Source organism: Neovison vison, chromosome 3 (genome assembly GCF_020171115.1).
Source record: "Neovison vison isolate M4711 chromosome 3, ASM_NN_V1, whole genome shotgun sequence".
Lineage (NCBI taxonomy): Eukaryota > Metazoa > Chordata > Mammalia > Carnivora > Mustelidae > Neogale > Neogale vison.
This window is the reverse complement of record NC_058093.1, coordinates 8,120,269-8,147,885: the sequence shown is the minus strand read 5'-3', so window position 1 is coordinate 8,147,885 and position 27,617 is coordinate 8,120,269. Positions and strand designations below refer to the sequence as shown.

Here is a 27,617-nt window from a genome sequence, read left to right as displayed (position 1 = left end):
AAAATTTTTTTTTAAAAAAAACGAATTAGTCGATAATGTTTTCGAATTCCAAAGCTACGTTAAGTTTGAAGTTTTGGTTTTTAAATCCGAACATTTCAGTTTCTTATCCAGCCTCATGGATCAAGTTACCACTTAAAATACACTAATTTTACTTGTACACTAATGAGAATGAAGGAGCATGGGTGACTGTGGCGATCCCTGCTGAGCAGCAAGAGGACGGTCACAGCGCCTGCAGTTCACCTTGCAGAAGATGCTAGTGAAAGACAGTATCTATTTCAGTGCCTGTCGCTCCATTCATTGGATATGCAGATGTCTTGCGGTTTAATCCGCGCACGTTATCGCCCTGTCAAATGAACAGGTAGCAGCGGTGGACATGAAACATGCATCTATTTTGATCAGGCAACACATAATTGACCCCGCGTGTAGCCAAACAAGTTCTATGCCCACAGTGCAGCAAAGCCAATCACCGAGACTCTGAATACGCATCAAGGAAAGGGTTTCTTGGAGAGGCAGAGCAGGAGATGGGAGAGCGGCCTGAAATCTGCCTGCCCGGAGGAGGAGACAGAGCCATTTCTCAAGGCAAACCAAGAAAGGCCTGGGTGAAAAGCTGCAGCTGCATTTTTTAGTCCTCGTAACCTTGGGCCGTCTGTTTCAATCACCACCGTCGTTTGATCATTCCTCATTCTTGAGGGAAATGGGACCATGACCACTCCAGCTACCCCGGGCTGAAATGGGGAGGAGCTCGGAGTGAGCCGAGCGGAACTTCCTGCATTCATTTAGAAATACTCTTTAGTTCCAACACACCAACCGAGACCCAACATTCTCCGGGACCAGGATGTCTGCACTCCCATTCCACTTGTGAAGTACTCCTGGCTACACAGTGTCCGCTGGCCGCGGTAACAGCACTCCTATTAATTCAGGAGGATCACTGCTTTCATTCTGCACAATCCCTGAAAATATCATCTGAAACCAAGCAGCAGGGTAACTGGACGCCTGGAATTAACCAGACTCGAAACTGATGGGGTGCACCAGGTCACAAGCGTTACTGCTGGGCCGCTGTGGTCATACTCCGCACGGAGTCAGGATGACATACTCAACCCTGAGAACGACAGCCAGCCTTGGCCAACACTGCCGAAATCCTAATGGTGGATTATCTCTTCAAGCTTGAGAGGTTGCCAACAATAGAAAAATGCTAAGTATGGACTGATTTCTTTGGACCAGCTCTCCTGAGTAGTTTTAGGCCCATCCGAGGGTCACCGATCCAAGCAGGAGTCTTTTTGATGTTCTCCTTGCTGACAGGGTACGGGGGACCTACGGACTCGTGCAGACCCAGCTTCACCTGAGTGCAGCGGCAGCTCTAACTCCCTTTAGCATCACTGGAGAACGGGTGCTCAACAGCACACAGAAGGTCTCGTCCAACAAGGCTGGACTCGGTCCTCCAGATGCTTCCTCTTTCAGGTCGTGACCCCAGGTCTTCAGGATTCCGGCAGTGTAAGGGCACATTTGTGGGGCACACGTCAACCTGCTAGAAGCAAACTCATGTAGCGCAGCTAAGTATCTCCCAAAGACTGAACATCCCTGATAGGATCCAATTCCCTAACACAGGCCTGTCAGGAATTCCGAAGTCATGAAAAGCATGTAGACCGGGCCTTCCCCAGAGTACTTCCCCAGGGCTGAAACCAGGCTTATCGCTAGGGGCCATTTACCGGAAGCAGGGTAACCAGCAAGGCTTTCCCCCCACCTTGAAATTGGCTTCTTCACAAACTTTTGCCAAAGTTTTTCTAAGCAGATGATTCATTTTTGTCCATTTCCCCGCTGACTGGGGGCCGGATGAAGCATGCACTTTCCACTGAGTTTTACCATCACACCGGACACTGGCTTATGGGACCTTTGCCATAAATACCATTCCGCTGTCACTGAATTGTTAGCAGCAATCCAAACCTGGTTTTGTTTTCTGACAACTTCTGATGCCTTCTCTGAATGGCATGGAAAAGCTTCAACTCAACTTGAACAAGGTGTTTATAAGTATCAGCAAATGCTAACATTACCTGTTGTCTGCGGCGTCAACCAGCTCGTCTTCTCCAGGTTTGGTGACTCTAAGTGTCATACCTTCTAGAACTGGTGGGGGCCCAGTCTCAGGATCGTTTTTAGCACAAATGTCACATCTTTTGACTCTCTTTTTGATGGTTCTTTGAAGACTGGGACCCACAATATACTTCTGGACCAACTGGAGAGTCACATCTCACCCATCTGGGGAGCTTTGGTAAATACAACTAATTGTTTTTTCCACAAGATGTCTGGGATAAGAATTATCCTTGTTCGCTGTATGTCCAGCTAGCTCTAGCTAGTGCCAGCAATGTATCCAAAACCTCCTTCTTTAGCTCCTTGGTTTGCAGTGGAATACTGGGGCTGGTATTGACTTAAGTCTACGTCTGGTACTAAAGCCATTACAGAGGGTTTTGAAGTCTTTGTAGGAGCTGCCAACTTGGCGGCCTGACATGCCCACCTGTTCCCTTGGGCAATCAAGCAACCTAATTTCTGATCATCTTGGCAATGAGTAGTAACTGACAGGTCACCCCAGCGGCCAGCACTCCTCTTCATCCTTGATCCATAAAACTGCTTCTGTGAGGATCACAAGGTCTGGATTTTCCAGGGGCAGATCCAGCAAATGACAACAGCTGGAGCAAACTTGTTCGATTATCTGTGTATCTCTGGTGATCTCTGAGTAGCCCGTACCGCAACAGGCATGAAGACTATCTAAACACGGGCCATTGTGGCAATTTTCTCCAAAGTTTATCTCAAGGTATCTAGCTCCACTTTGCAGAATTTCAGGGAAAAAAGAAGTTTTAATTCTCAATGATTCCAAGTCAAGAGAAAAGGAGAAAATCAGAAACCTTAATTTGGAGAGTCTTGGCCAGATATTTGAGAAAACCAGAAGAATTCAGAATACAGAACAGTTTTACAGGAAAACAACTAACCCTTAAGGAAGAACATCAGGGGCGCCTGTGTGGCTCAGTCCATTAAGCATCTGCTTTGGCTCAGGTCATGATCTCAGGGTCCTGGGATTGAGCCTCAGTTTCAGGATCCCTCCTCAGTGGGGAATCTGCTTCTCCCTCTCCCTCTGCCCCTCCCCGTGCTCATGCACCCCACCCCCCAAATAAATGAAAATCTTAAAAAAAAAAGACAGTTCACCAGAACTGGAATCTAACATTCACCAGTGTGTACTACTGAAACATAAAATCTAAAATATAAAATCACCCTCATTTCCACCAAAAATAGTGCAGTTTTTCCATTAGTTCTGGAAATCCCTTTTAAAAATTTTATTTATTTATTTATTTGACACAGAGAGAGATACAGACAAAAGATAGACAAACAGACAAGTGGAGAGGGAACACAAGCAGTGGTAGTGGGAGAGTGAAAAGCAGGCTTCCTGCTGAGCAGAGACCCAAATGCAGGGCTCGATCCACGGACCCTGGGATCATGACCTGAGCCAAAGGTAGATGCTTAATGACTAAGCCACCCAGGTGCCCCAGTGCTAAAAATTCTTGGTTTAGTTTTATGAATCTAAAGGTATCAGGTATTTGTTGTTACAATGCAATTGACAAGGAAATTCTGAGATTCTATGACACACACTTCAATACCTAGAATTATTAAGTGATAACATCATATGAGGATTTGGTAAAACCTTAGGAATTTTATATAATTTCTGGAAAAGCAATTGCATTCACCTATACGATATAACCTAAGAAGGTTTATTATCACTTATTTGACAATGCTCCCCATGTAATTTGATCAAATTAGCCTCATTAGTCAAAAAGACTTCACTTAGAAGTTGAATTTGTGAAGTCTGTCAGAAATATCAGAAGGTTTTAAGGAACATGTATAAATAGCATTTACACATCATTACAAAACTTAGTATTTGATTATCTATTTAGCCAGGGTGGCAATAAGAGATTCTAAAGGCAAATGCAAAGGGTTTTTTCTAGGCAGATCAAAGACAAAAACCTTTGGTTTTAAAATTTAGACAAATAATCTAAGAAACTTATTTTACAAAGAGAAAAACCAAATTCCAATTTTTTTTAAAGATTTTATTTTATTTTTTTTTATTATTTTTTTTTAATTTGACAGAGAGAGATCACAAGTAGACAGAGAGGCAGGCAGAGACAGAGACAGCATGAGCACAAGGCAGATGCTTAACCGACTAAGCCACCCAGGAGCCCCCCCAAATTCCAATCTTACACTGGGCTACTTCTGATGAAACTCATTCATTCCAACATATATTTTCAAAAAATGTTTTCTAATTAAAAAAAAAAAAAATGCAGCCCCTCCTTTTTCCTATCACCTCCCATGTCGATATGTACTTAGTAAGAGTGTGCGTGAGTGTGTGTGCGCGTAAACCTAGTAAGACAAGGACACCACGGCACTGCATAGACTGGGAGTTCTTGTCGTGGGTGCGGTGATGTCCCCATCAGAGCCTCCCGCAGGAAGGAAAGCTCTCGACCGCAGGGAATGCTGCCCACCGTTCTCTCCTCTCGGAGGCTCGTGGGGTTTGCACAGACTGAAGACAGCGGCCTCGCCCAGAGTGCGCGCTCTTCCCAGGTGGTCACATCCACTGACCGTTCCATAGGAGGGTGTGAAAGTGCCGTCCTTTTGCCACAGCTCAGGATGGTCCTAAGGGCAACCCAACTTGTGGAACTTAGGTATCAGCCGAGGCGTCTGCTGACACAGCATCACTGCTCGCCTTCTGCCTCATCTGGCTCTCCGCGCTCCCTTTCCTTCTCCGGGTGCTGACTACTCCCCAACCAACCTTTTTACAGACGACTCTCCACAATCTTAATCCCAACTGTACATAAAATTCCTTTCCAAAGATTCCCTTCTCATAAACCTTCTACAATTTTCCTTTTTACATTCAGATATTCTCCCAGAATTTTCCTTTTTAAATAAGGAGTCTCATTTTCCCTGCATACAGAACTGTCTCCACTAGTCTTATTTATTAGAATTCTTTCTGAGGCTTTATTTTTTTCCCCCCCTTTCCAACAAATGTTGCAACAAAAATAACATGAGCCTACCTCACTTCTGGTAAACACAGGCAGAACAAAAAGTTCTACATCTAATGCTGACAAGTCTAAAGACATGCCTATTTTAATTAAATCAACAACCTCAAATTATCTTCAGTACTGAATATTTTCCCAGATCACATGGACCTGAAGAACACTTGGTTAGTTTCTATTTTGGGATTTTAGAAAATCCAATTCTTATAAGTGTTTGCCTAGGAACCAACTAACTAGAGTTCTTTTACAAATTAATTTTAGAAAAAAAACTAATTTTAGCAATAGCCTCTGGAGGGATAGAAAATGTATCTCACATTTACAACATACATGGACACACAAATACACAAATAATATACAAACAAAAATCCTCACTGAAGGCCCAGTATCTCCCTTTCATAAAATCCAGGGGTGCCTGGCTGGCTCGGCTGGGAGGGCACGCTTCTCTTCACCTCAGGGTTGTGAATTTGATCTCCATTAATGTGTGGAGATTACTTTTAAAAAAATAATTAAAAAATACAAATCTAACTGGAAGACGGTATTATAATTTATGGACCTGCTTATCATTTTTCTCTGAAGTCTAATAAATACTGTGGCCAAGCAGTGTTACAAAAAGAGGTGATTTTTCTTTCCCTTTTCATGGATTCGTAACTAAACGTTGCCCAATTTTGGAGAATACAGCCCAAAGGCCTGCACGTAGGAATCATCTTGTCATTTTCCATTTAGAACATGGCCAGTTTTCTCCAAAGATCCCAAAAACTGCAGCAACAAACCAACCCAGTGAAGTCCATGGTACCTCTGTGAACACTGGTTTCTCCCTGAAAGTCGTCTTCACCAACTGAACCAAACGCCTACTACTCAGCCTTTCCTTAAGAGAAGAAGGTTAAGAGAACAATAACCCCTACGTGGAGGTAATCCAATGGGAGAAAGAGATCTGAGAAGCCAGACCAAACGAAAAGGAAGAAAACAGCTCCCAGGCTGGGCACGGCACGTAGAGCACTTACCAAGAACCCGCCGTCCAAGCCAAAAATGGTTTCCTTGCCACAAGAGTTAAGCACCAGAAGTTCATGGTACTCTGTCGAGCTGGGGCTCCAGGGACAGAGCCCCTAGGACAGAGATCCCAGGCAGCACCAGACTCCCATGACTGACTGGGGGTCAGCAAACCACAGGCAAGGAGCTCCTGGTCGGTCACCGAATTTGTAACTGAGCCCAGGTTTGTAAAGCCCGACGCACGGCAGACCCAGGCCCGGAGACATCGGCTGTTCAGCAAGAAGAGAGTTTATTCAAGATGCAAACAGGAGGGGAGATGCAGAGAGCGAGCCTCAAATCTGCCTCCTTGGAGGAGAGTCAGGGATATCTAAAGGCCAACAAACAAAAACAAGGTCTGCAGCTGTGCTTGCTGGTCTCCTTACCCTTTGGGTTACCATTTTCACATGAAACCCAACTGTGGGTGGCCTGTATGAGACTTGGATCGTCACGGGCCCTATTTTAAGTGTACGGTACTCAATCTGCTTATTGCAAGAATTCTCAGTATCTTGATTTCTCTACTTATTTACATTCAAGAGAGTATCACAGGAATGCAAATACATGAGTGACATCATAGGTGTAAATTTAAACCTGAGTTAAGTGTTTTTTCTCAGTAAATCATTCATAATTTTGCACTTCCAGTTCAGAACGCTACACAAATGCTTTTGCTTCAGAATCACTGGGATGAAGTATGCAATCGTCCGCGCAGACTAAGCGCTCCTGCAACGAACCCCTCCCAAAAGGACAGAGGCTTAAGAAACAATCAAGTTTATTTCTCTCTGAAAAATAATCCAAGATGGGGCGCCTGGGTGGCTCAGTTGGTTAAGCCACTGCCTTTGGCTCAGGTCATGATCCCGGGGTACCTGGATCAAGCCCCACAGCAGGCTCCCTGCTCTGCAGGAAGCCTGCTTCTCCCTCTCCCACTCCCCTGCTTGTGTTCCCTCTCTTGCTGTCTCTCTCTTATCAAATAAGTAAAATCTTAAAAAAAAAAAAAAAAAAAAAAGGAAAGAAAGAACAAACGAACGATTTAGTGAGGACAGTGGTTATAAATTGCTACGGGAAGTGGTGGGGAGGAAGCAGGGGAATCTGGGCAGCTGTCAGTGTGCTATTTCTTCGGTGCTGTTACAGGGGTATGTTCCCTTCATGAAAATTTGACAAGCTTTATCCTTAATATTTGGATACTTCCTGGAGGTGTGTTTTATTTCAGACAAAACAATTTTTTTCAAGGATTTTATTTACTGACTGACTAATGTAGAGGGCCTGAGTAAGGGGAGAGGCAGAGGGAGGAAAGAGAGAATCTCAAGAAGCCTGCACGCTGAGCTTGGAGACCACTGCGGGTCACGGGACCCTGAGATCATCTGACCTGGATTCAATAGTCAGACCATTAACGGACTGAGCCACACCAGTGTATTTCAGGGACAGCTCGGTGGCTCAGTCAGTCAGAGGTCTGCCTTCAGCAGGGGTCTTGAGTCCAGGGTCCTGGGATCAAGCCCTGCATCCGCCTCCTTGCTCAGCAGAGAGCCTGCTTCTCCCTCCACCTGCCGCTCCCCTTGTTCAGGCACTCTCTGTGTCAAATAAATCCTAAAAAAAAGAATATATATTCTGGGGGAGCCCGGCTTGCTCAGTTGGTGGAGCATGCAACTTCTGATCTCGGGGTTTTGAGTTCAAGCCCCACGCTGGGGGCAGAGATTACTGAAAAAGTAAAATCTTAAAAAAATATATATATATATATTTTTCAACTATCTCATATATATATATTTCAACTTTCAGTTAGTAAAATCAGCAACACATAGCTTCTATTAACAAACCTGTATTTGCCCATCTCCAAAACCAAACTTATTTTTTAACTTTTTGTTTTAAATAACTTCAGATATGGGCACCTGGTGGCTCAATCAGTTGGTGTCCAACTCTTGGTTTTAGCTGAAGTCACGATCTCCAGGTCGTGAGCTCGAGCCCCAAGGCAGGCCCAGCTCGTCAGTGTAGCGCCTGTTTGGGACCCTCTCTCCCCTCTCCCCTGCCCTTCCCCACACCTCACTGCCATTCACACACACTCTCTCTCTGTAAAAAATAAAAATTCTTTAAATGTAAAAAATAATTTAAAATACAAGTTGTAAATACAGTTCTGTTTCTACACACTCTTTGCCCAATTTTCCTAATAATGGCTTATATAATACAGTACATTTTCAAAACCGAGAAACTGATACTCCTGTAACTACAGACCTAATTTCATTAGTTTTCATATGCACTTAAAAATACTGTAATAGAGGGCGCCTGGGTGGCTCAGTGGGTTAAGCCGCTGCCTTCGACTCAGGTCATGATCTCAGGGTCCTGGGATTGAGTCCCGCATCAGGCTCTCTGCTCAGCAGGGAGCCTGCTTCCTCCTCTCTCTCTCTGCCTGCCTTTCTGCCTGCTTGTAATCTCTCTCTGTCAAATAAATAAATAAAATCTTAAAAAAAAAAATACTGTAATAGAAAATCCACTTCTTAACCAGGAAGAAAAAGGTATTATTGGTAACCAAAGGATCTTGCTTAACAAACTGTATGATTAAACATATCTGTGTACATTTCTATTACAAATAGAAGCAATTAGGGTTGATAATCTCCATACCAAGGTCTTTTAAAAGGCTTATAAACATCTTTAATTATAGGCTTTCTATGGTAATTTTTTCTGCATAAAGTATGAAATTCCAATTTTTGAATTTTTAAATAAAATTAAGACACCTATTATCAAGAACAAACTGAAATATACACTAATTGCTAACAATACAAATTTCTCTATATTTTGTCTAAAGATAATTATCTTCATTTCATATAGACATAATACAGTTAACAGAAGGCTTAAGATAAAAAGATATTTAAGTATACTAGCTAAATACTCCTATAAAAACAGAAATCTAAGACCCAGAGGATGTATATGATATGATTAATGTGATATTTCAAGTGTGTGGCAAACCTCTAACTTGAATATCTAGGACTCTCTCTATGACACCAGCATATTTATATATGATAAAACCATAACTCTGTGAGGTAATTACTAATGTGAGTCATCTAAAGTATACTACCAAAATTTTTAAAGAGAAAACATACTGACTCCGATTACTTACGGTTAATATTTAAAAGTCAGTAAGATTAGCAACAGATCAGTTAACAAAATCATTGCTTGACATAAAATAACTAATACACGCTAAATAATGCTATTTCCAACAATAGGTTGCTATTACTGGAAAGGCCTGTAGTATATATACTGTGTATAATCTATTTAACATTTGACTTAAAAAAAACATTTACTCAAGAGAGTATTTTTTTTAATTAATTAACTAATGAGAGAGAGAGAGAGAGAAAGAGCGCGCACAAGCAGGGGGAACACAGGCAGAGAGAGAAGCAGGCTCCCTGATAGGCAAGGAACCCCACCCAGGGCTCAATCGCAGCGTGACCTGAGCTGAAGGCCGCCACTTAACAGACTGAACTACCCAGAAGCCCCAAGAGGGTGTTTTTTAAAGGAAGTTTATGTATCACTTCACTCTCTCATACATCCACAAACACACACACACAAATAATCATAGGAAAAATACTATAAATTGCTTAGCAAGGTTTTAAAACTAAGCATTTCAATGCTCCAGGATTGGTATTTTGAAGGTCACTGAATGACAGCAAAATCAAAAGAAAAAAATAATGAAAACACCCAACCTGGATTATATAGACATATCATACTTTAAATAAACTTTACGTGAAAAATCCATTTAATAAATGTACACAGTAGGGCGCCTGGGTGGCTCAGTGGGTTAAGCCGCTGCCTTCGGCTCAGGTCATGATCCCGGGGTCCTGGGATCGAGTCCCGCATCGGGCTCTCTGCTCAACAGGGAGCCTGCTTCCCTCTCTCTCTCTCTGCCTGCCTCTCTGTCTACTTGTAATCTCTGTCTGTCAAATAAACAAATAAAATCTTAAAAATAAATAAATAAAATAAATGTACACAGTATCCCAATTTCATAAAGGATTTCATTTTTAAAAAAGATTTCATTATAGGACTTCTTTAAATAACAGTAGAAATTAGTTTGATATACATCTTGAATCACTGACATTTATACCACTAAATGACTTCATTAAGGACTTTACACCCATACAGGTAGCCAGATGCCAATTTGGTTTCCCTGTTCTTCAACAGCAAGCCGCACACACAACACGAGACTGCTCGCACAGTGAAGAAACACCACCCTGGAAGTCAAAGATCTCAGAGATCCGGCTCTGCCACTCACTCCCTAGGAGTCGCTGGGCAAATCACTTAACCTCTTTAGGTCTTATTACCACTTGTGAAGTGGGGATATTAATACCTGTTCTATTTCACAGTAAATTAAGACAACCAAGTAAAATAGCAAGTATTTTTTTTAAGTGGTAAAAACTTTGAACATTTTTCTGTTTAACTTACAATGCTAAATGCTATTTGAGTGCAAGTTATTAATGGTAATATAACCAGGATCTAGTTTAAATCTCATTTCTGACACACATGCTGAATACAGTACTTTGTACACAGTCAAGAACCAAGGATCAGAAACCTCTGTCTGTAATTCATTCATCCCAGCACTGCCAGGGTTTCCAATCCGCAAACCAGGGGGAAGAGCGCTTGCCTTTCTCCACCAACAGAACTACTGTATATAAAGCTATTCTGTAAAACAAGCCTATTACCCTAAGGTATTAAATGTGGCACTAAGTATGTTTCACTTAACTTCCAAAAAGTGTATCTCTCCGGGGGGGCGGTGGGGGGAGGGGGCTTTGTTTTGATTCCTTCAAAAAAGTGCTATTGAGAAGGTTCAAGAGCACATTTAGCATGAGAGCGTCCAAGGCCAATTCTAGATTACAAAACACCAGGTGCACCAGTATTTGAGAAGTAGGAAAGAATCATCACAACATACCAGTTTCACGGATATTACAAAACTTTTCAAGCATTAAAAAAAAGCTGTTCAAGGCCTAACATTATTTTTAGTAATGAGTTCTCAGCAGGAACAGCTAGCTACATCCTGGTACAGCTTCAAGTTCTGCTTCTTCCTTCTCCCACTGGACCAGATCTACGAACGCCAGCGTAGCTCTTCCCAAAAAAACCAGCACTGCTCCAACAGTCTCTTAGTACTGCCACTGAGATTCATCCATATAAAAAGTTGGGTGCGTGCTGTAAGGCAACGTGGGTGTGTGTGACCCAGGGAAGCTCCTGTTTCACTGACTTTAACAAGAGAGAATAAAAACATCTGAGCCTAGATTCAAGGAACCAAATCAAGTATCAACATATCAAATCCATCTTTACTGTATGTTAAACTTTCATGTACAAACCTGCATTTTTCTCCTTGTGTGTCAAAACCACCACCTCAAGTCTGCTCTTCAAGTTCTTGTTACAGGGAGCCTGGAATCATCCTGCTGAACGCCCCTATGATATCCCCGTGTCTGTTCTGTTACTTATGAATACAAGGAACGTCTGATCTGTCATTAGTAATGAAATGGCTTTTATCTGTCACAAAATACTGCGACAGCCTTTTGAAACTACTAAAATGTTTATAGTTTTAGGTTACCCTAGACTTCAACCTCTTTCAGTCTGAAGGCTTACAAACCTATGAAACATGCAAAGAGGACTTCAGTGTTAACTTTAGGACCTGACTTAGGGACACATGCCTAATTGACTCATTGCTATGGGCAGTTGCCTTTATTCTAAGAATAGTTACTGCCACTCTCAAATTTTCATCAGTCCATTCACCTTGGCTTTTCCCTTTGGGTCACTGTTACACGTCCCTGATTTTGCACCAGCTTGTCTTTCGTAAGCGCTGCCAGTTAAAATGATCCTTTCCATGAGTACACGGGGAAAAAAATTTAAAAATCACAGAATGTCCAGGGCAATCTTTATGAAACATTTTTAACATTTTTATAGCATTTATAATATTTTTTGATGATGGTGACAACACAAGCTATATCCTCTTCACCATGGAAACTTTCTGTGTGATCCATTGTAAGTGTCCCTATACTTATTTTAAGCCACCCAGGTATTCTTAGTTGTTGAACAAAGTGAAGAATCAGCTCTTGTCATTTAACAAAATCTTACAAAAATCTAATTCCTAAGTCGAAGCTACTTAATTTTTAGTAGCAAACAGCAATTTCATGATCAATTATCAATCATCTATATTATCAAGTTTAACAATGTCCAATATGTAAGGAAACTATGAATTCTTCTGTAAACATAGTCTTCTTAGGGCACATTCCCTTACAGAGCTACATTCAGATACAGAGGTGAGATAGATTCCGTGATAAGCGCATGGGAAAGAAATTAAGTATTAATGCCAGATAAAACAAAGTTCTACAGAAAAGAAAAAGTAAGTTTATTATAATAGCTATATAACATTTATAGTCATAAAAATATAACACTACTGTCCTAAACCAAAATTACAGGATAATTGTACAGAAAAAAGCAGGGGTATAAATAACGGAAGAAGGTACCGAAAGAAGAGTCGTAAATCTTCATCTTTCATTGAACAGATAATGACTTAAACTGAAAATCAACAAGCACTAATGAACACACTGGAAACACGGCAGTGCGTAACAAAATAATCGACTAATGCAACAAAAGGCGCTCCCGGTCTCTCTACGCAGAAGAACATGAAAGAAGACCGCAAGGACTGATTTTTTTTTTTCCTTTTCCCTAAAAACTTCACAGAACTATTTATTTTCATGTACAACAATGACTAAAAAAAAAAAACACACAAAAAACTAAAAATAGGCTTAAACACATCATGCTGCAATTACTCAGTAGGGAAAAAGGAAAAAAAAAATAAGTGCCAGTGATTATAAATCTTAAGCTTTTGTTAAACAAAATCACATTTTGTCACATGTGAAAGAAAATGAATTACTTACATTTTCAAGATTTTCACAAGCATTAGTAGAGTTTTAATCACAATATGCAATCACTTTAATTCCAATTTGTGCTATTATTTTTGGTTACTTGCTTGGAAAATTTCAAGATGCAGGGAAGACTGCAAAACACTTTAGCACTTTTCAGGTCTTGTTACGTACTTCCAAATTGGTTTCTAGGGAAATTAAGCTTGGTTATACTGCCACCAGCAGCATGATCACAGCATTCTCTTTAGTACTTTGTACTATTAATTTTGAAGTAGAAGCTTTTGCCCTATCTTTACTTCATCATTATTCCTGGTGTCTCAATATTCTTACTAACATATATGAGCTTTTGCATAACATGACTTGGTCATATTTTCTGCAGAAAACATCTTCAGTTCTGTGCTTTTTTTTTTTTTTTATTTTGATTACAGCAGTATCTTCCCTTTCATGTATGTAGTACAGGTTTTCATATGCATGCAATGAACCTATGAAATTTTTTTTATAATTTTTTTAAAGATATTTATTTGACAGAGGGAGACAAAGCGAGTGAGGGAACACAAGCAAGGGGAGTGTGAGAGGAGGAAGCAGGCTTCCCGAAGAGCAGGGAGCCTGATGCGAGGCAGGCTCAACCCCCAGGACTCTGGGATCATGACCTGAGCCAAAGGCAGACGCTTACTAGCTGAACCACCCAGGTTCTCCTTTTGCAATTTGTTCTATGGTTTCTAAATTTAAGAAGTTTTTTCCTCCTGACATTATTTTCTTCCAAGAATAACAAAGAACAGGGGCACCTGGGTGGCTCAGTGGGTTAAAATAACAAAAAACCTAATTAAAATTAACATGACCCCTAAATTCACTTATTTTTAAACTAACAAATAATACATCCTTATCCGTTAAACTAAAAAAGTTTATATTTTATCTTCAATAAATTTTTAGGTACTTGTAATTTAGGTAAAAATCTTCATAGGAAAAGCTGTAAACTGTAAATTAAATTATGTATTACATAATATTTACAGTGAATTTAAAGAGCACTTTTTTCCTAAATCTCTTTCAGTGCTTTTAATATATGTGATTTCCTTATTTTTTTAATCAGTACAATATTTTCTTGAAAATAAACTTTCTATTTACACTGGCTTTGTACATCAAATTTATTCACTCTATTTGAAAAAACTAGAGTATTCCAATTTAAAACAAAATCTTAAAAAGTTTTGTTTTTAATGTGTTCCAAACATTAACAAATTATGAAGTCAGTTAAGTTCTACACTAAAAAAGTTCCACTGGAATGGAAAGCATGACCTCATTGCTTTATAATGATTATTATACAGAATATATATAATACCTAACTTTTCTATATTTCATTACAGAATGCAATTTTGTAACTATAAATTTATAATTATTAATTATATAATTTACATACAATTATGTATAATTGTATGTAAATTATACAATGTATAATTATACATTATACATATATACATATATAATTGTACGTTATAAACTGTACAACTATAAATTTGTATAATTTATAATCGTAATAAACATTAGTTATGTTTTTCTAATATATTGTTTTACTGATGTTTTCTTATGTAATAACTAATCATATTATTCTATGTATCTTAATAAGACATATATAAAATCAATTCCACAGCCTCCTTCATCTAGAGGTCATGTTCCCCTATAACAAAACGCAACGTATATTTCTTCTCATATAATCAAAATAGAGTAATAATTCATCTTCAGCAGAGTACTGAGAAGTGTTACACCAAACATTTGTTCACGGGCCTGTAAACATGCAATCTGAAGTTACTTTATGAGAGATATGAGGAGAGAAGAAAAAGGAAAGGGAACAGGAACAGGGAGAAGGCATAAAAATGAGTATGAAGCATTTTCTGCTCTAAAGGAGGTACAAGAAAGACACTATCACCTTTTAAATGAACTGTGAGAAATGCTACATAAGTAGAACAATTGACAGAATTAGGTGGAAACCGAAGGTCGAAGGCCAAGGGCTTCATATTCCATCTCCAAGCATAAAAAAGATACCATCCCTCCTATGGAGGGAAAAAGGAAAGGGGTAGAAACAAAAAGCATCCATACTATTTAGGTTAAAAACAAAAACAAAAACAAAAACTCCTGAGAACTCATACTATTACCCACAAATTTTCTATTTGAGTATTTTTCTACTGGTTTTTAACTCCTATAGATTCTAGGAAATGTTAACTATTTTAAAATAACAGCCAACACATGAAATAACCATAAAACATTAAGAACTGGATCCAGGGACTAGCAGACTTAAAAAGCCAGTGATTATTCTAGGTTTTGCGGGCACTGCAGACTCTAAGTCCACTATACAGTTCTGCCATTATGGCACAAAAGCAGCCATATATGATATGTAAGTGGATGAGGAAGCTGTTTTCCAATATTTAATTTTAAAAAAGCAGGCTGATTTGGTGGATGGGCCATAGCTTGCTGACCCTTAGCATTCTACACTTTTTTTTTTTTATTACAAATTCAGCAGACAACTTTAAGGGAAGCCACTATTTTAAAACTCAAAACTCACAAAATACATAAAGTGAGTTCAGAAAAAAGCTTACGGGTATGAGAACATGGAAATGGTTTCTCTTTTTTTAAGGCATTAAAATAACAGAACAGTGGGATGCATACCTTAGTAATTTGGTTACTACAACTGAAGACCATTTAGATTTCCTAATTTCCACATGAATGAAAATAAGTCTAAAAACTGAAGTGACCAATGACTGACAAGTCTCAAGATAATCATTACAGGATTAAATATACTTAAGTTCATAGTTAATTCTTATTTCTGGCCCTATGACATCATCTTACTATATTAGTAAGAGAAAGATACTTCCTACAACATTGATTCACTTTTCTAATCCCCCTAAACCTCTTTTCTGAATGGAATGGATGGTCCCCAAAAGTAGGGTACATATTATTAAGTGTAAACATGGCTGTTAGAAATGTTACTTCAAGAGCAATGTTACCTCATGTCTCCCTCAATTTCAGCAGTAAAATATCTACAGTATAATGAGTAATTATAAAATTTAATTACAAAATTAGGTAATTATAAAAACATCTACCACTAACTCTTATTTAAAACAATTTAAATACTACTTGAAAAAGGTTTTAGATTTTATCCTTATACTTTCAACCTGTAACCACTGCCACCAACCACTGCCCCATTCTTATAACATCTTTTAATATGAAAATCAAGTATTAAAGAGCTATTAAATATCCAATCCCTCTATCTAGCAATCGAAAAACCTTATGTTCTGATAACAGAAAAATAAAATTTGACACTATGTCATGTCATAGATTATTGTGTTGTTTTAACATGTCTGAACATTGCGTAGTCTCTTAAAACAGTTGGAAATAACTTCAATAATGCTACTGTTATTTAAACACAATTTCAGTAGTAAAATCACCTTCATACCTACTAGAAACATTTTTTAATATTCTGATTGTAGCTTATTTTATTTTATTGAAAACACACTTGCTTATTTTGGAAAAAAAACTTAACAGTCACTGTATGACCAACTCACAGAATCAGAAACATACGTTAACAAAAAAGAAAAAAGTAGTTCAGCATATCGGTAACTGGTCTAATTTGAAACCTTATTTATGTGACTACAGGAAATCTTGTGGTTATTACAGTCCTTGAAGACTCTTTATTCTTCAGACATCATTCTAAGTCACAGATCGAAATAAATTTGAATTTTAAAAAATCATGTAATTTTAACATTCTCAAATTTTACTTTCAGTATAGTCGAGGCAATACAAAGCTACATGCGACTCAACTAAGACAGAAAGCAAATCTCTGCATTGCTATGACACCATAAGCTTAGAGTAAGTGACTAAAACTGCTGTTATTCATATACAAAATTAACCTCAAAAACACACCTTTAACACACACCTTTCCTCCTGTTTTGGAAAATCCCACATGTACTCTTGCAAGGAAACCTGGCATTTTACTGTCCTACCTCCACCCAAAACTCACTCCGTACCTGAAAAACTAGGGGCTAAAAGCAACCAAAATCAACCAATTCAAAATGACTACGTCCATCTTATTAGCAGTCTAGGTATCATCTAGAACTAAGGAATCGAATTCTAATTTAAATAGATCTTGTTTTAGGAAAAGAGGAAGGTGAAGGAGAAGCTATCACTAGGGGGCAGCATCGAGCTGTTGGGACAGCCGGGGCATTCTAACATGTAAACTTTAAATCAAGGAGAGTGTTATTTTTAATGAAAATTGCATTATAATGAAAGACAACTTTATAGGGTTATAAAAATGTTGTAAAGGAAAAAGAATAGCTTTCTATTTTGACTGGCTACACTTCTTTCCCTTTTCTACCATGTAATTTTTCTTGCATCCTGAGTATCGGTTTAAAATGCGTTAGTAATGTTTAAGATTGACTGATTTAGAGGAACACGAGGGGAGGGGAAACGGAGAATGTCAAGCAGAATCTGTGTTAAGCTTAGGGCCCTATGTGGGGCTCTATCTCATCACCCAAGATCTGAGACAAAACCAGAATCAGACACAATAAACAAGCCACTCAGGCACCCCAATAATGTCCTTTTGATAAAAGCAAAACCCATGACACGTCCATTGAGGTAAGCACTTTAGAGACAAGGACTGATTTTTTTTAAAGATTTATTTATTTATTTGACAGGGAGACAGCGAGAGAGGGAGCACAAGGAGGGGGAGTGGGAGAAGGGGAACAGGGAGCCCAATCCTAGTACCCTGGGATCATGACCTGAGCTGAAAGGCAGAGGCTTAACCCACTGAGCCACCCAGGCACCCCAAGGACTGATATTTTTATCCAAAGTATTCCCTTGGGTTAATGCTAAATTTTTCTGTTACAGTCAATTAACATTTTAAACTTTATCTAAAAGGTTCACAAGCAAGCTTTGCCCATTCATTGAGTAACACCATGAACACTGTGTGACCGGAAGTTGTGGAGTATGACACGCCTCAAGGGTTTAGACAGAGAAAACCTGATGTACGTAGGGAATTTTAAGTTCGAAAATGAGAAGCAGAAGAGAATTCTACAATTATATTTAAGTAACACAACAATAACAACAGGATAACGATCTCTGGCAAAGGCCCAGTAGAAACCATTTAACCTCAATCAAGTTATCAGAGTTAAAGACAGAAGGTTGTCTTCTAACCAGTGAGGAAAAACTGACAAACACTTGTATGTAGAAAAGAACGTAAAACAAACTAAGTCTTCCTGCAGCCCTTTGTTTCATTATGTCATTTATAAAGATCACAGTAAACCCATGGCATAGGTTTTTAAGCACAAGTTCATAGATAAAAGATTAAGATAAACTTGCTCACCGAACTAGTTAATAATGGGTCTAGTTTTAAACGGTGTGCTAAGTCTCACTCGAAAGCCCTAAATTCTTTCCAGTACTGGGCAATAACTTGAGGATAGAGAGGTTGGAGATTACTGAGGAACAAAGTAAATTCTCATTAATTATGAAGTAAATGTAATTTCCCCTATAGCCTACGTTCTCCATAAAGCAGTAAACTAAAACGAAAACCCACCCCTAGAGTAGTACTTGCATACCATACTCGAGGCCTCTGAAAAGTACTTCAAAAATCGCCTGCTCAAAAGAGGAGTATGTGTTGGCCTTTCAGTTGCAGAATATAAACTGGCAACGGGAAGAATACAGCTTATCACACAACGTAGGAGAGTATCAACTGGTCAGGAGGGTCTTCCCTGACCACTTATTTTACAGCAGGATCACTAGTCATTCTTCCACAGGGATTCTTCGCCACGAGTCTGTGTATAAAATTCAGGCTGGGGAATTTAGATTAAAAAAATACATTCTTATCTTAATCTCTGAGAATTATTTTTTCAGTTATGAATGTAGACCAAACCGCAGGAATATGAAGTACCAGATACTTTCATCCGAAGAAATCATACCAATTACATCCTTTGAAGATCATTCGGTCCTCATTAGTTTGAAATTAGGCACTGGACCTGAAACTACTCTTGATATTTAATGCTCTAATAAAGCATGGATTCCTTCATCTTATTTAGTATTCTGATTATTTCAGTGTAATTGGTTAGTTGTAATCCTATATATATTCCACATTTAAAAAATCAGTCTCATCACGCAAGTTTCCAAAAAAAAAAAGAAAAAAAAGAAAAAAGAATCCCTCCAGCACAGGATTTTCTTCGTACCACTTGTCCCTCCTACTCCCCGCTCCCTCCCTACCAGAGAATTCAGCGAGCACAGGGTCTGGGTTGTCTAAGTGTTGAACAAGTGACTGGACTCGTAAAGGTACTCAAATGTGCAGAACAGGAAGTCCTTAAAAAAAAGTATACCAAAGTCTTGACTTCGGGTTTTCCGCCGATTACAATGAACTATTCTCAATTTCCATCCTTTCCAGAGCAGAACTTGTTCCTAATTACGTAAGCCTGTCACATGCTCGTTCTCCCCGTCGGAAACGACTTTCAAAGAGAAAACGGGGAGCTCCGAGCAGTGCACACATTAAAGAAAAACAAAAGCAAAAGCAAAAACAACAGTAGAACCTACTTTGGAAAAAACGAGGTGCTTTAATGTTCCTCTCACTACTCGAACGGGGCCCCCCGCGAGCGACCCTTGCCGGACGCCGCTCCCGCTCCCCGCGCGCCTCCCAGGACGGCCCGAGCGACGGGCTCCCACGTGCACCGCCTCACTCGAGCCTCGGGAGATGCTCACAGGCCCCGGTCGCGGGGGCACTCGAGGACCCCGCGGGGGAGGCGAGCTGGGCAGACCCGCGGGCGCGGAGGGCCGCGGCGCCTCCCCGGCTCCTTCCCCCGCCGGGACCCCCGCGGCCCCCGCCGCAGGGCGTCCGGGAACAAAGCCCGGGGCGCCGCGCCCCCGTCCGGGCCCACCCGGCCGCAGCCCCACCCTCCGCCCTCCGCCCTCCGCGGGGGACCCCAGCCCGCCCAAGCGGGAACTCCCCCGCGTCCCGCCTCGGCTCTTCGGGCGGCGGAGCGTCCACGAGGCCTCCGGGCCTCCCGCGACGGGAGCACCGGCGCCCCCGTCCGTTAGCCTCCCGCTGCCGACCAGCGGCTCCGAGGCGCCATCCCCGGGGCCCCTCGCCCGACCCCGCCAGAGACCGGCGTGAAGCACCGGCCGGCGAAGTCGGGGCGCTCGTCGCCGCCGCCGCCAAGTCCCGCCGAGGCCTGGCCGCGGATCCCCCCACCCTCCGGCCGCAGGGTCCCCGCCTCCTCCGCCGACGCCACCCTCGGCCCCCAGGCCGCCCGCGCGCAGCCCCCCAACCGCCGGCGCGCGCCCAGCGGTCACTCCCCCGCGGCCCGCGCGGGTCCCCAGCCTCGACAGGAGGCCGGGCGGAGCGCGGGGCCCCGCACGCGGAAGGCCGGCCGCCCCGCCGCCAACCCGCGGCGGCCCAGGGCGCACACGAGCGGCCGCGGCGCCCCACGCGCAGCCCACCGCGCGCTCCGCTCCGGCTCGCCGCCGCCGCCGCCGCCGCGGACTGCAGCGCCCGGATCCCCGAGGGACCCGGCCCGGACTCCCCGGTTCTCGCCTCCCTTTCTACCCCCCCGCCGTCCCGGGACTCGCAGGCTCCGCCGCGCACGGGGCCGGTTCTGGGGGAGGGAATGTAAACAAATCGGGGTTTTATAGTTACCTCACACTCGAGTGCCGTGTGCATCTCCTCTCCGCTCGGTACCAAACCCCGGCTGCACCAAATCGTGTATTCACCAAAGCCGGCTGCGCTAAGTGCGTCGCGGAGGCCCGCGCGTCAGACACCGCGCTACGCTACCGGCGTAGAAGGCCCACTCAGGTCCCTGCGCAGCCGCACCCCGTCCGCCTATGGGTGCTACGCTCTGGGCGTACACGCACCACCCAGCCATTCACTCCGGGTAACGCAACTTGCGGAGGGGAACTGCGCCGCTCTCGGATTCCACATGGACCGACCGAGCCGGGGAAATTCGAGTCTACGTAAACTGCGGAACTCCGTGGCTCCGCGGTAGTTTTGTTCCAAGAAAGGACGCTGCGGGGGAGTTGGGCGGCCTCTAACGCATGCGTGGAGCGCCCTTCGCCGCTCGCCCTGGCTCCGGGTTTTGCATGTCGGTTGCCGCAGCCCGGGGAGGCGGAGGCGGGACGGGAGCGGGAGTGCGAGCGCTTGAGAAACCGAGATGTTGATCTGTGCAGACGTTGACCGTCTACACAACTTAGCCCCATCCCTTTGTTAAAATATCGTCTCGGTCTCTTAGGGCAAAAAGGAACTCGTATTTAGGGCTCAGTACGAGGTCTCCTGCAGAGCTCTCTGCCCACCCCACAATTCATCCCCAAGCGCGCTCCCGTGGGCCTCCCCCGTCGGAAAGGAAAAGTTGAGTTCAGAGAGCGGTCGCTCGTTTATGATCAGTCTTGAGACGCTGGCGACTTGCCAAGGCCCTCCACCGCCTCCGACTACCCAATTCACCGATTATTTCCTAACACCCAACGGCAAAAACTCGTGGTCCAGCCCAGCGAGTCCGTGGGCTCCTGCCTACCTCGTGCTCATTCCTGCTCCCATTCCTTTGCTCACACCATCCCTGCCATCTGAATGGTCTCCTCCCCTTTCTTAAGCAATTCATAACCCGTACTTTCTTAAAAGGTGGCTCCGGACACCGTCCCTTTGCCGCATTACTCTGCTTCCCGCAGTTCTTTATCTTCCCGGCGAGGCTTCTCCGTGTTCGGCCTGGTGTGCCTGTTTCTACATCCAGCCGGAATCCAACACAGTGAGTTCTGGGGGTGCCTTATTGATGTCTAGCAGAGCGCCCTACACCATGATCAACAGTAATAGCAAGCCTTCCTGTGTGTCAGATACTCCCTAAGTGCTTTACATACATACTAATAACACAGCGAAACAGATATTACTGTCCCACCCCAGGAAACTGAGGCACAGGATGTTAAGTAATCTGCTTACGATCCCAAAACCAACACCGAGGAGAACTGAGATCCAAACCCAGTTAGTGTGGCTACATATCCTACTGTTCAGCGTATCTCTCTTGGGAATCAAGATTCCTTGTTTTGTAGTTCTACAAAGAACATCTTTGGGGTGCTTAGTAAATGTGGTCTTGTCAAGGTACTAAGCTTCCCATACCCCTTCCTTCTTGTCTGGGAAAGTCATTCCATTGACCTACTGCGAGTTTCCACATCTGTCATTAGGCAGACAGAACTCCTAAGGTACAGGGGAGAGATCAGCTCTGGTCCTCACTTCAGGCCCCACCATAATCACTAACTGCGGGAGACCATGACCATGGTCCTCAGATTTATGGACTTATTAAGGGAATTGGTTTAAATTTATTCTGAAGTGCTTGGATCTCATAAAAGCAAAACTAAAGTCCTTAGATTTCATAAAATTAATATGGTGCATCTAGGTACAAAGCATTAAAAGCTTCCAAATGACCCCTGTATTTTAAAGCTCATAATTATCTTACTGACCACATTATCATCAGTGCCTTTACCATATATGTAGTATCCTTCTGCTAAATATCAGTAAGATTCAGTACTTGCATCCCTGTATCTTAGGGTACCCACAATGCTTTTTCATTTTATAAGGGTTATTTAATGGTCAGCTGGTTCACGCAAGTGCAGCTGAACTGATTCATCACATATTCAAATCCTTCCAGACAAGCTGGTCAACAGCTGCAGTTGTAAGTCAATTCCTCAAGCCCCTACCCCTGCACCAGCCCTTTCTCTCAGGATTCTCCAGACCTCCCACATTTCAGGAACCACTGGGTTAATGCCTGGCTAAGGGGGGCGGGGGCGGGCAGGGAACCTACAGGACCAGCTTGTTATCAAAGACTTTCATTCTAATTGGTTGGTGCCCTTGCTTTACCAACTGTTACATATTTTAAATATCATCCTTGCATAAGACTGTAGGGTAGACCCACCTAAAAACAGACCGTGTCTCCTCCCCCTTCTTTACATTTACCCAAACATTCATACATGACCAAGGAGATGCACTCTAATTAGGGCAAGACTAAGAGTAAAATTACTACATATGGTAAATGAGCTGCAAACTAGTATAATACTTTTCCTACTGGGAAAAGGAATCTCAGCAAATGACTTGAAGGCTTACTCAAAATCACCTGCTGAGTTAAACAATAGAATGCTGCAAAAGTATCACTGTAATGTATGGTTTATTTTTGCCTATTTCCTATATAAGGACTGTATCGGTAAGGAACTTCTAATATATTACAAACACAGAACTTTTTAAAAACATTTTACTTAAGAAAGAGAACGAGAGAGAGAGAGAGAGCGCGCACGCATATGTGTGAAAGAGAAAGGTAGGGGGAGAGAGAATCCCAAGCAGGCTCCTTACACAGCCGTGAGCCTGCTCCTGGACCTGAGACCATGACCTGAGCCAAAGTCAAGAGTGGAGGAACACTAAAGCAACTGAGCCCAGGCACCCAGCATCATAGAACTTTCTAGAAGGGTTACTCATTTTTTTTTTTTCTATCCACCCCATGTGATTCATAAAGAGGCTCACCTGAACTATGAAAACAGTATAGATGATATGTAGAAGCTTGGGGGGAAAGAGAGAGTACTAAATTATTTGTAAATGGTTTACTTTTCATTTGTTTTACTCATTCACGCTGGTTCAGTTTAATTTCACATACCTAAAATATTAAGCATGACCAATCTACCTTTCTGAGTCATGATATAATAAAGCCAATGGCCTAAGGTACCTGGGTGGCTCAGTCGGTTAAGCATCTGCCTTTGGCTCAGGTCATGACCCCAGGGTCCTGGGATAGAGTCCCCCATTCAAGCTCCTTGCTCAATGAGGAGGCTGCTTCTTCCTCTCCCTCTGCTGCTCCCCCTGCTTGTGCTCGCTCGCTCTCTCTCTATCAAATAAATTTTGCTCTTCAGAGGATTAGAAAAGAACCAGCTGCAATAAATACAGAAAATAAGAACCACACTTCCTACCTCAATCCTTAGTTGTGACTAAAGGAAGTCTATGTCATAATCTTGGTTTCCCTCTAGTAGAGGAGAAAATTGTCACCATCCACAACAAAGTTAAGAACTTTTAATTAAATTTCTAAAGAACATTACTGATTTAAAGACATTAGACCTTTCAAACAACTGTTCTTTCCATGAATTAAAATGAGTAATAACTAAAGATTTAAAAAACTCCTTATATTCATATTCAGTTTAAACTCTGATTTTTAGGGGCTCCTGGGTGGCTCAGTTGGTTAAGCATCTGCCTTCAGTTCAGGTCATGATCCTGGGGGGCATGGGATGGAGCCCCAATTCCGGCTCCCTGCTCACTGGGAGCCTGCATCTCCCGCTACCTTTGCCCCCCGCTCCCTCTGCCCCTACCCTTGTTGTGCTTCCTCACTTTCTCTCAAATAAGATCTTTAAAAAAATAAAAACAACAAATAAATAAACTGATTTTTACTTGGCCAAAAAGTTTGGTTCAGACAAAGTCATGCCTAGAGGAAAGAGAACAAGGAAGACTAGATTATATGGATAAACAGCCCTGAGGTCAGAGGGGTGGGTACAAAGTATCAGGAAAAGGTGTTAATGAACTGAATAAAGAATACATAGGGGCACCTGGGTGGCTCAGTGGGTTAAAGCCTCTGCCTTCAGGTCGGGTCATGATCCCAGGGTCCTGTGATCAAGCCCTGCATCAGGCTCTCTGCTCAGTGGGGAGCCTGCTTCCCTTCCTCTCTCTCTCTGCCTGCTTCTCTGCCTACTTGTGATCTCTGTCTGTCAAATAAATAAATAAATAAAAACTTAAAAAAAAAAAAAAAGAATATATAAACCTAGGCCTCAAAATTAACAACTGTCTACTCACTTTTGGAGACTGTGTGTTTCAGCTTGGACACGGAGGTCCCCCACTCCAGGTCTGAAGCCAGAGAAATACAAAAGGCACGCCCCATTTCTAATTCTTTAAGCCGTGCAGCACTGTTGACGTCTACCATGTGAAGCCCACGGTCAGGATGAGAAATGGATCTGTGGGGCAGTCTTTTGCTGATCCCTTGAGAAATTACAGCTCTGCCATCTCCTCTAAATACCCGCCATTCCTAAAATTAAGACAGACTGAGAGTTTGCACGGAAGCTCTCATCAGAGCAGTGCAGCTGTGCTGTCGCCCTTTCTAATGAGGACTCATGTGACTGGTAAGACCATCCGCCGCTACAGAGCCCACCACTTTGGGGAGGGTACAAAGGCAGGGACAGCGCAACCCATCCCGCCCTGGTGAGAGACAAATTTGACTGATGTGCCTGTCAGGGGAGACCATTCCGAGTTGGTAGGTGTACGCAATAAAATGAGCTTCAGGTTATCTGCACAAAGGAAAATAGATTGGAGAAATGCAACAATTAGAGCAACAGCTCAAACTACTCCCCACCTCCAGTAGGAAAGTTCACTTTTATGTCATTTGCCCAGATGATGATAACACTGCACTAAGCAGATCCCCCAGTTTGGGTTCATCGCAACACAAACCCAAGAACTTTGAACATTAGACAGGAAGGAAGACAACAACGAGAGGCTTCAAGTTTCTGAGTTACTATGTCAAGTCCCTTCGAAAATGGGAATGAGCCTAGCCTAGAAGCCGCGATATCCCCCAGAAGAAGGAGTGAAAGGAAGCGGCTCACAGCCGGAGCCACGGTAAATGGCGGGTCACAGTTGGCCCGCGTGTCTACCAGGAAGACGTCTTGCCCCAGACCTAGTCCATGGTACTCATCAATCCCCCTGCCATGCCACATTTAGAACTTTATTCCTGGGACTTGAAACCAAAGGGACTTTGACCCTAAGGGATGTTACTACTATTTTATTACCTATTTATACTGCTGCAAAAATATTTTTCATGCCTTTTCTGAAGAAGATGGAGTTTTAAGAAGGGAGGAAATATGACTGCCTAGTTTCCTAAGGGTAGTGTGGTACACAGGGACAAAAGGAAAACAAGACAAACTGCCAACTTCTCAATCTTGCTTCTAGCCAGTCTTGTTCACTCACAGAATCCGAAGACGAAGAAAACCAGTAGGTCCAATAAGCAGTCGCTTCACCCAAACATGGGGTCCTAGATGCCAACAGGCAGCAATTTTGGATATTTTAGAACTCCGAAAGCACAGGGAAAGAAAGAAAAAAAAAAAAAAACAAACAAAAAAAAACCAACAACTTTCCAAACCTTAACTCTCAGTCCAAAGGAATTAAAAAAGCCACACAAATAATCCACATGAATATTGCAAATTTGAAGAGGATTTATGGATGAATTAGCAGGAAGTTACCATGTAAATATTTTTTTTGAAAGATTTTATTTATTTGAATGACAGTGTGCACACATACAGGAGCAGGGAAGGGGCAAAGGGAGAAGGTGGGGGGCGGCGAGAGGGAGAAGCAGACTCCCTGCTGAACACAGGAGGCCAACCCTCTCCATCCCAGGACCTTGAGATCATGACCTAAGTCAGATGTTTAACTGACTGAGCCCCCCAGATGCCACTCCATGTAAGTATTTTTTAAAGCAGTTCAATTGCTTTACTGGTTAAAATTAATAAACTCATTTTTAAAATTCATTTAAAATGTCATCACATAAGAGCATATTTCAGATCCTGCCTGGAGATTCCAAGATAATTAATGAGACCCATTTTACAACTGACATTTATGAAAACAAATACATCTTTTAAAAATCAAGATACACTAGGTTTTGCTTAACTAACATTGCTTACCTTTATTTATTAAAAATTTGACAGCAAGAATGCAGCAAAATTCTAAACATCAGGGAAGGCAATAAATGAATTGTCAAAACAAGAGTAGCTTTTAGGGATTTCCACATTTTTCTTGCACTGTTGCTAAGTAAAGCCCAAATTATAAGCCATTTTTGCATTCTTCATAGAATCCCATAAACCACCTCTTTGTACCATTTCACATCTTCAGAGAGGTCTAGATGGTCCCCAATGTTTTCTGAGGAGTAATTCTGGCCATGGTCAATAACTAAGAACCTACTATCCTTAGCTTGCTTCCTCGCAGATGAGCTCACCTCCAGTCGGTACTTTCATCAACTCGGGTTTCATTCCAATTACAGTGACCGTTCCTTTCCCTAGGCAATTAGGGGTCACAGTCTTTCTTCCCACCCTAAATACAGGAAGATGTCGAGTTTGAAATGTGTCGATTAGTTTAAGTGAGTTAAATATGGTATTTTACCCCCGTGTAGCCCTGCAAGGTAAGTATCATTATGCCCATTTCACAGATGAAGAAAACTGAGGTGGTTACACAGCACGTGACAGACCCAGGACCCCAGTGCAAACAGTCTGGCTCTGGAGGCTGTGCTCGCAATCCCCGCATTACTTTCCCTCTCCTATCAAGGCTCTCCCAATTGTTGTGAGGATACCTGTATTAGTTTCTCTGCAAAGGTTGGTAGTTTAAAAAAAATCTGTAGAACCGTAATCTGGTGGCTTTTTGGTCTGTAAACATTGCAGGTCAATGGAAATTTTAAATGGAACAAAGAATAGCATAGAAACATTTCAAGGTACTAATAATGTGAACATTTGTTCTTTCTTGCTTTATCTTTCAGCTTGACTAGCTTGAATCAATTCCAAGGGAGATGTTTATTCCACAGTCTCTTAAATTAGAAAGTTAATTAGCCAATCCGGTTATACATTTAGTTGGAAGCTTTCCCCTCTTTATGGTTATTTGATATAGTTGTTCAAGTATTTA

The 27,617-nt window shown here is 42.1% G+C and overlaps 2 protein-coding genes across 3 annotated transcripts in view; one reads left to right on the top strand and one right to left on the bottom strand.

Moving 5' to 3' along the window:
* SLC39A10 (solute carrier family 39 member 10) overlaps positions 1-27,617 on the bottom strand; it is a 111,905-nt gene that overhangs the window by 46,506 nt on the left and 37,782 nt on the right. Inside the window, exon 1 of one of the 2 annotated variants that reach the window (XM_044241198.1) lies at positions 20,598-20,736. The exons of the other annotated variant lie outside the window; for it this stretch is intronic. The gene's annotated coding sequence lies outside the window, so the exon portion shown is untranslated. Of the gene's footprint in view, positions 1-20,597; positions 20,737-27,617 lie in introns of those variants that run through there. 2 annotated transcript variants of the gene reach the window in all.
* Positions 19,522-20,574, top strand: LOC122903466 (basic salivary proline-rich protein 1-like). Its single transcript, XM_044244342.1, has one exon. The coding sequence runs from the start codon at positions 19,522-19,524 to the stop codon at positions 20,572-20,574; it is 1,053 nt and encodes a 350-aa protein (XP_044100277.1).

Bases quoted from the DNA above. Each gene is read 5' to 3' on its own strand.
- LOC122903466 (XM_044244342.1), top strand. From the start codon at position 19,522: ATGTTCCTCTCACTACTCGAACGGGGCCCCCCGCGAGCGACCCTTGCC.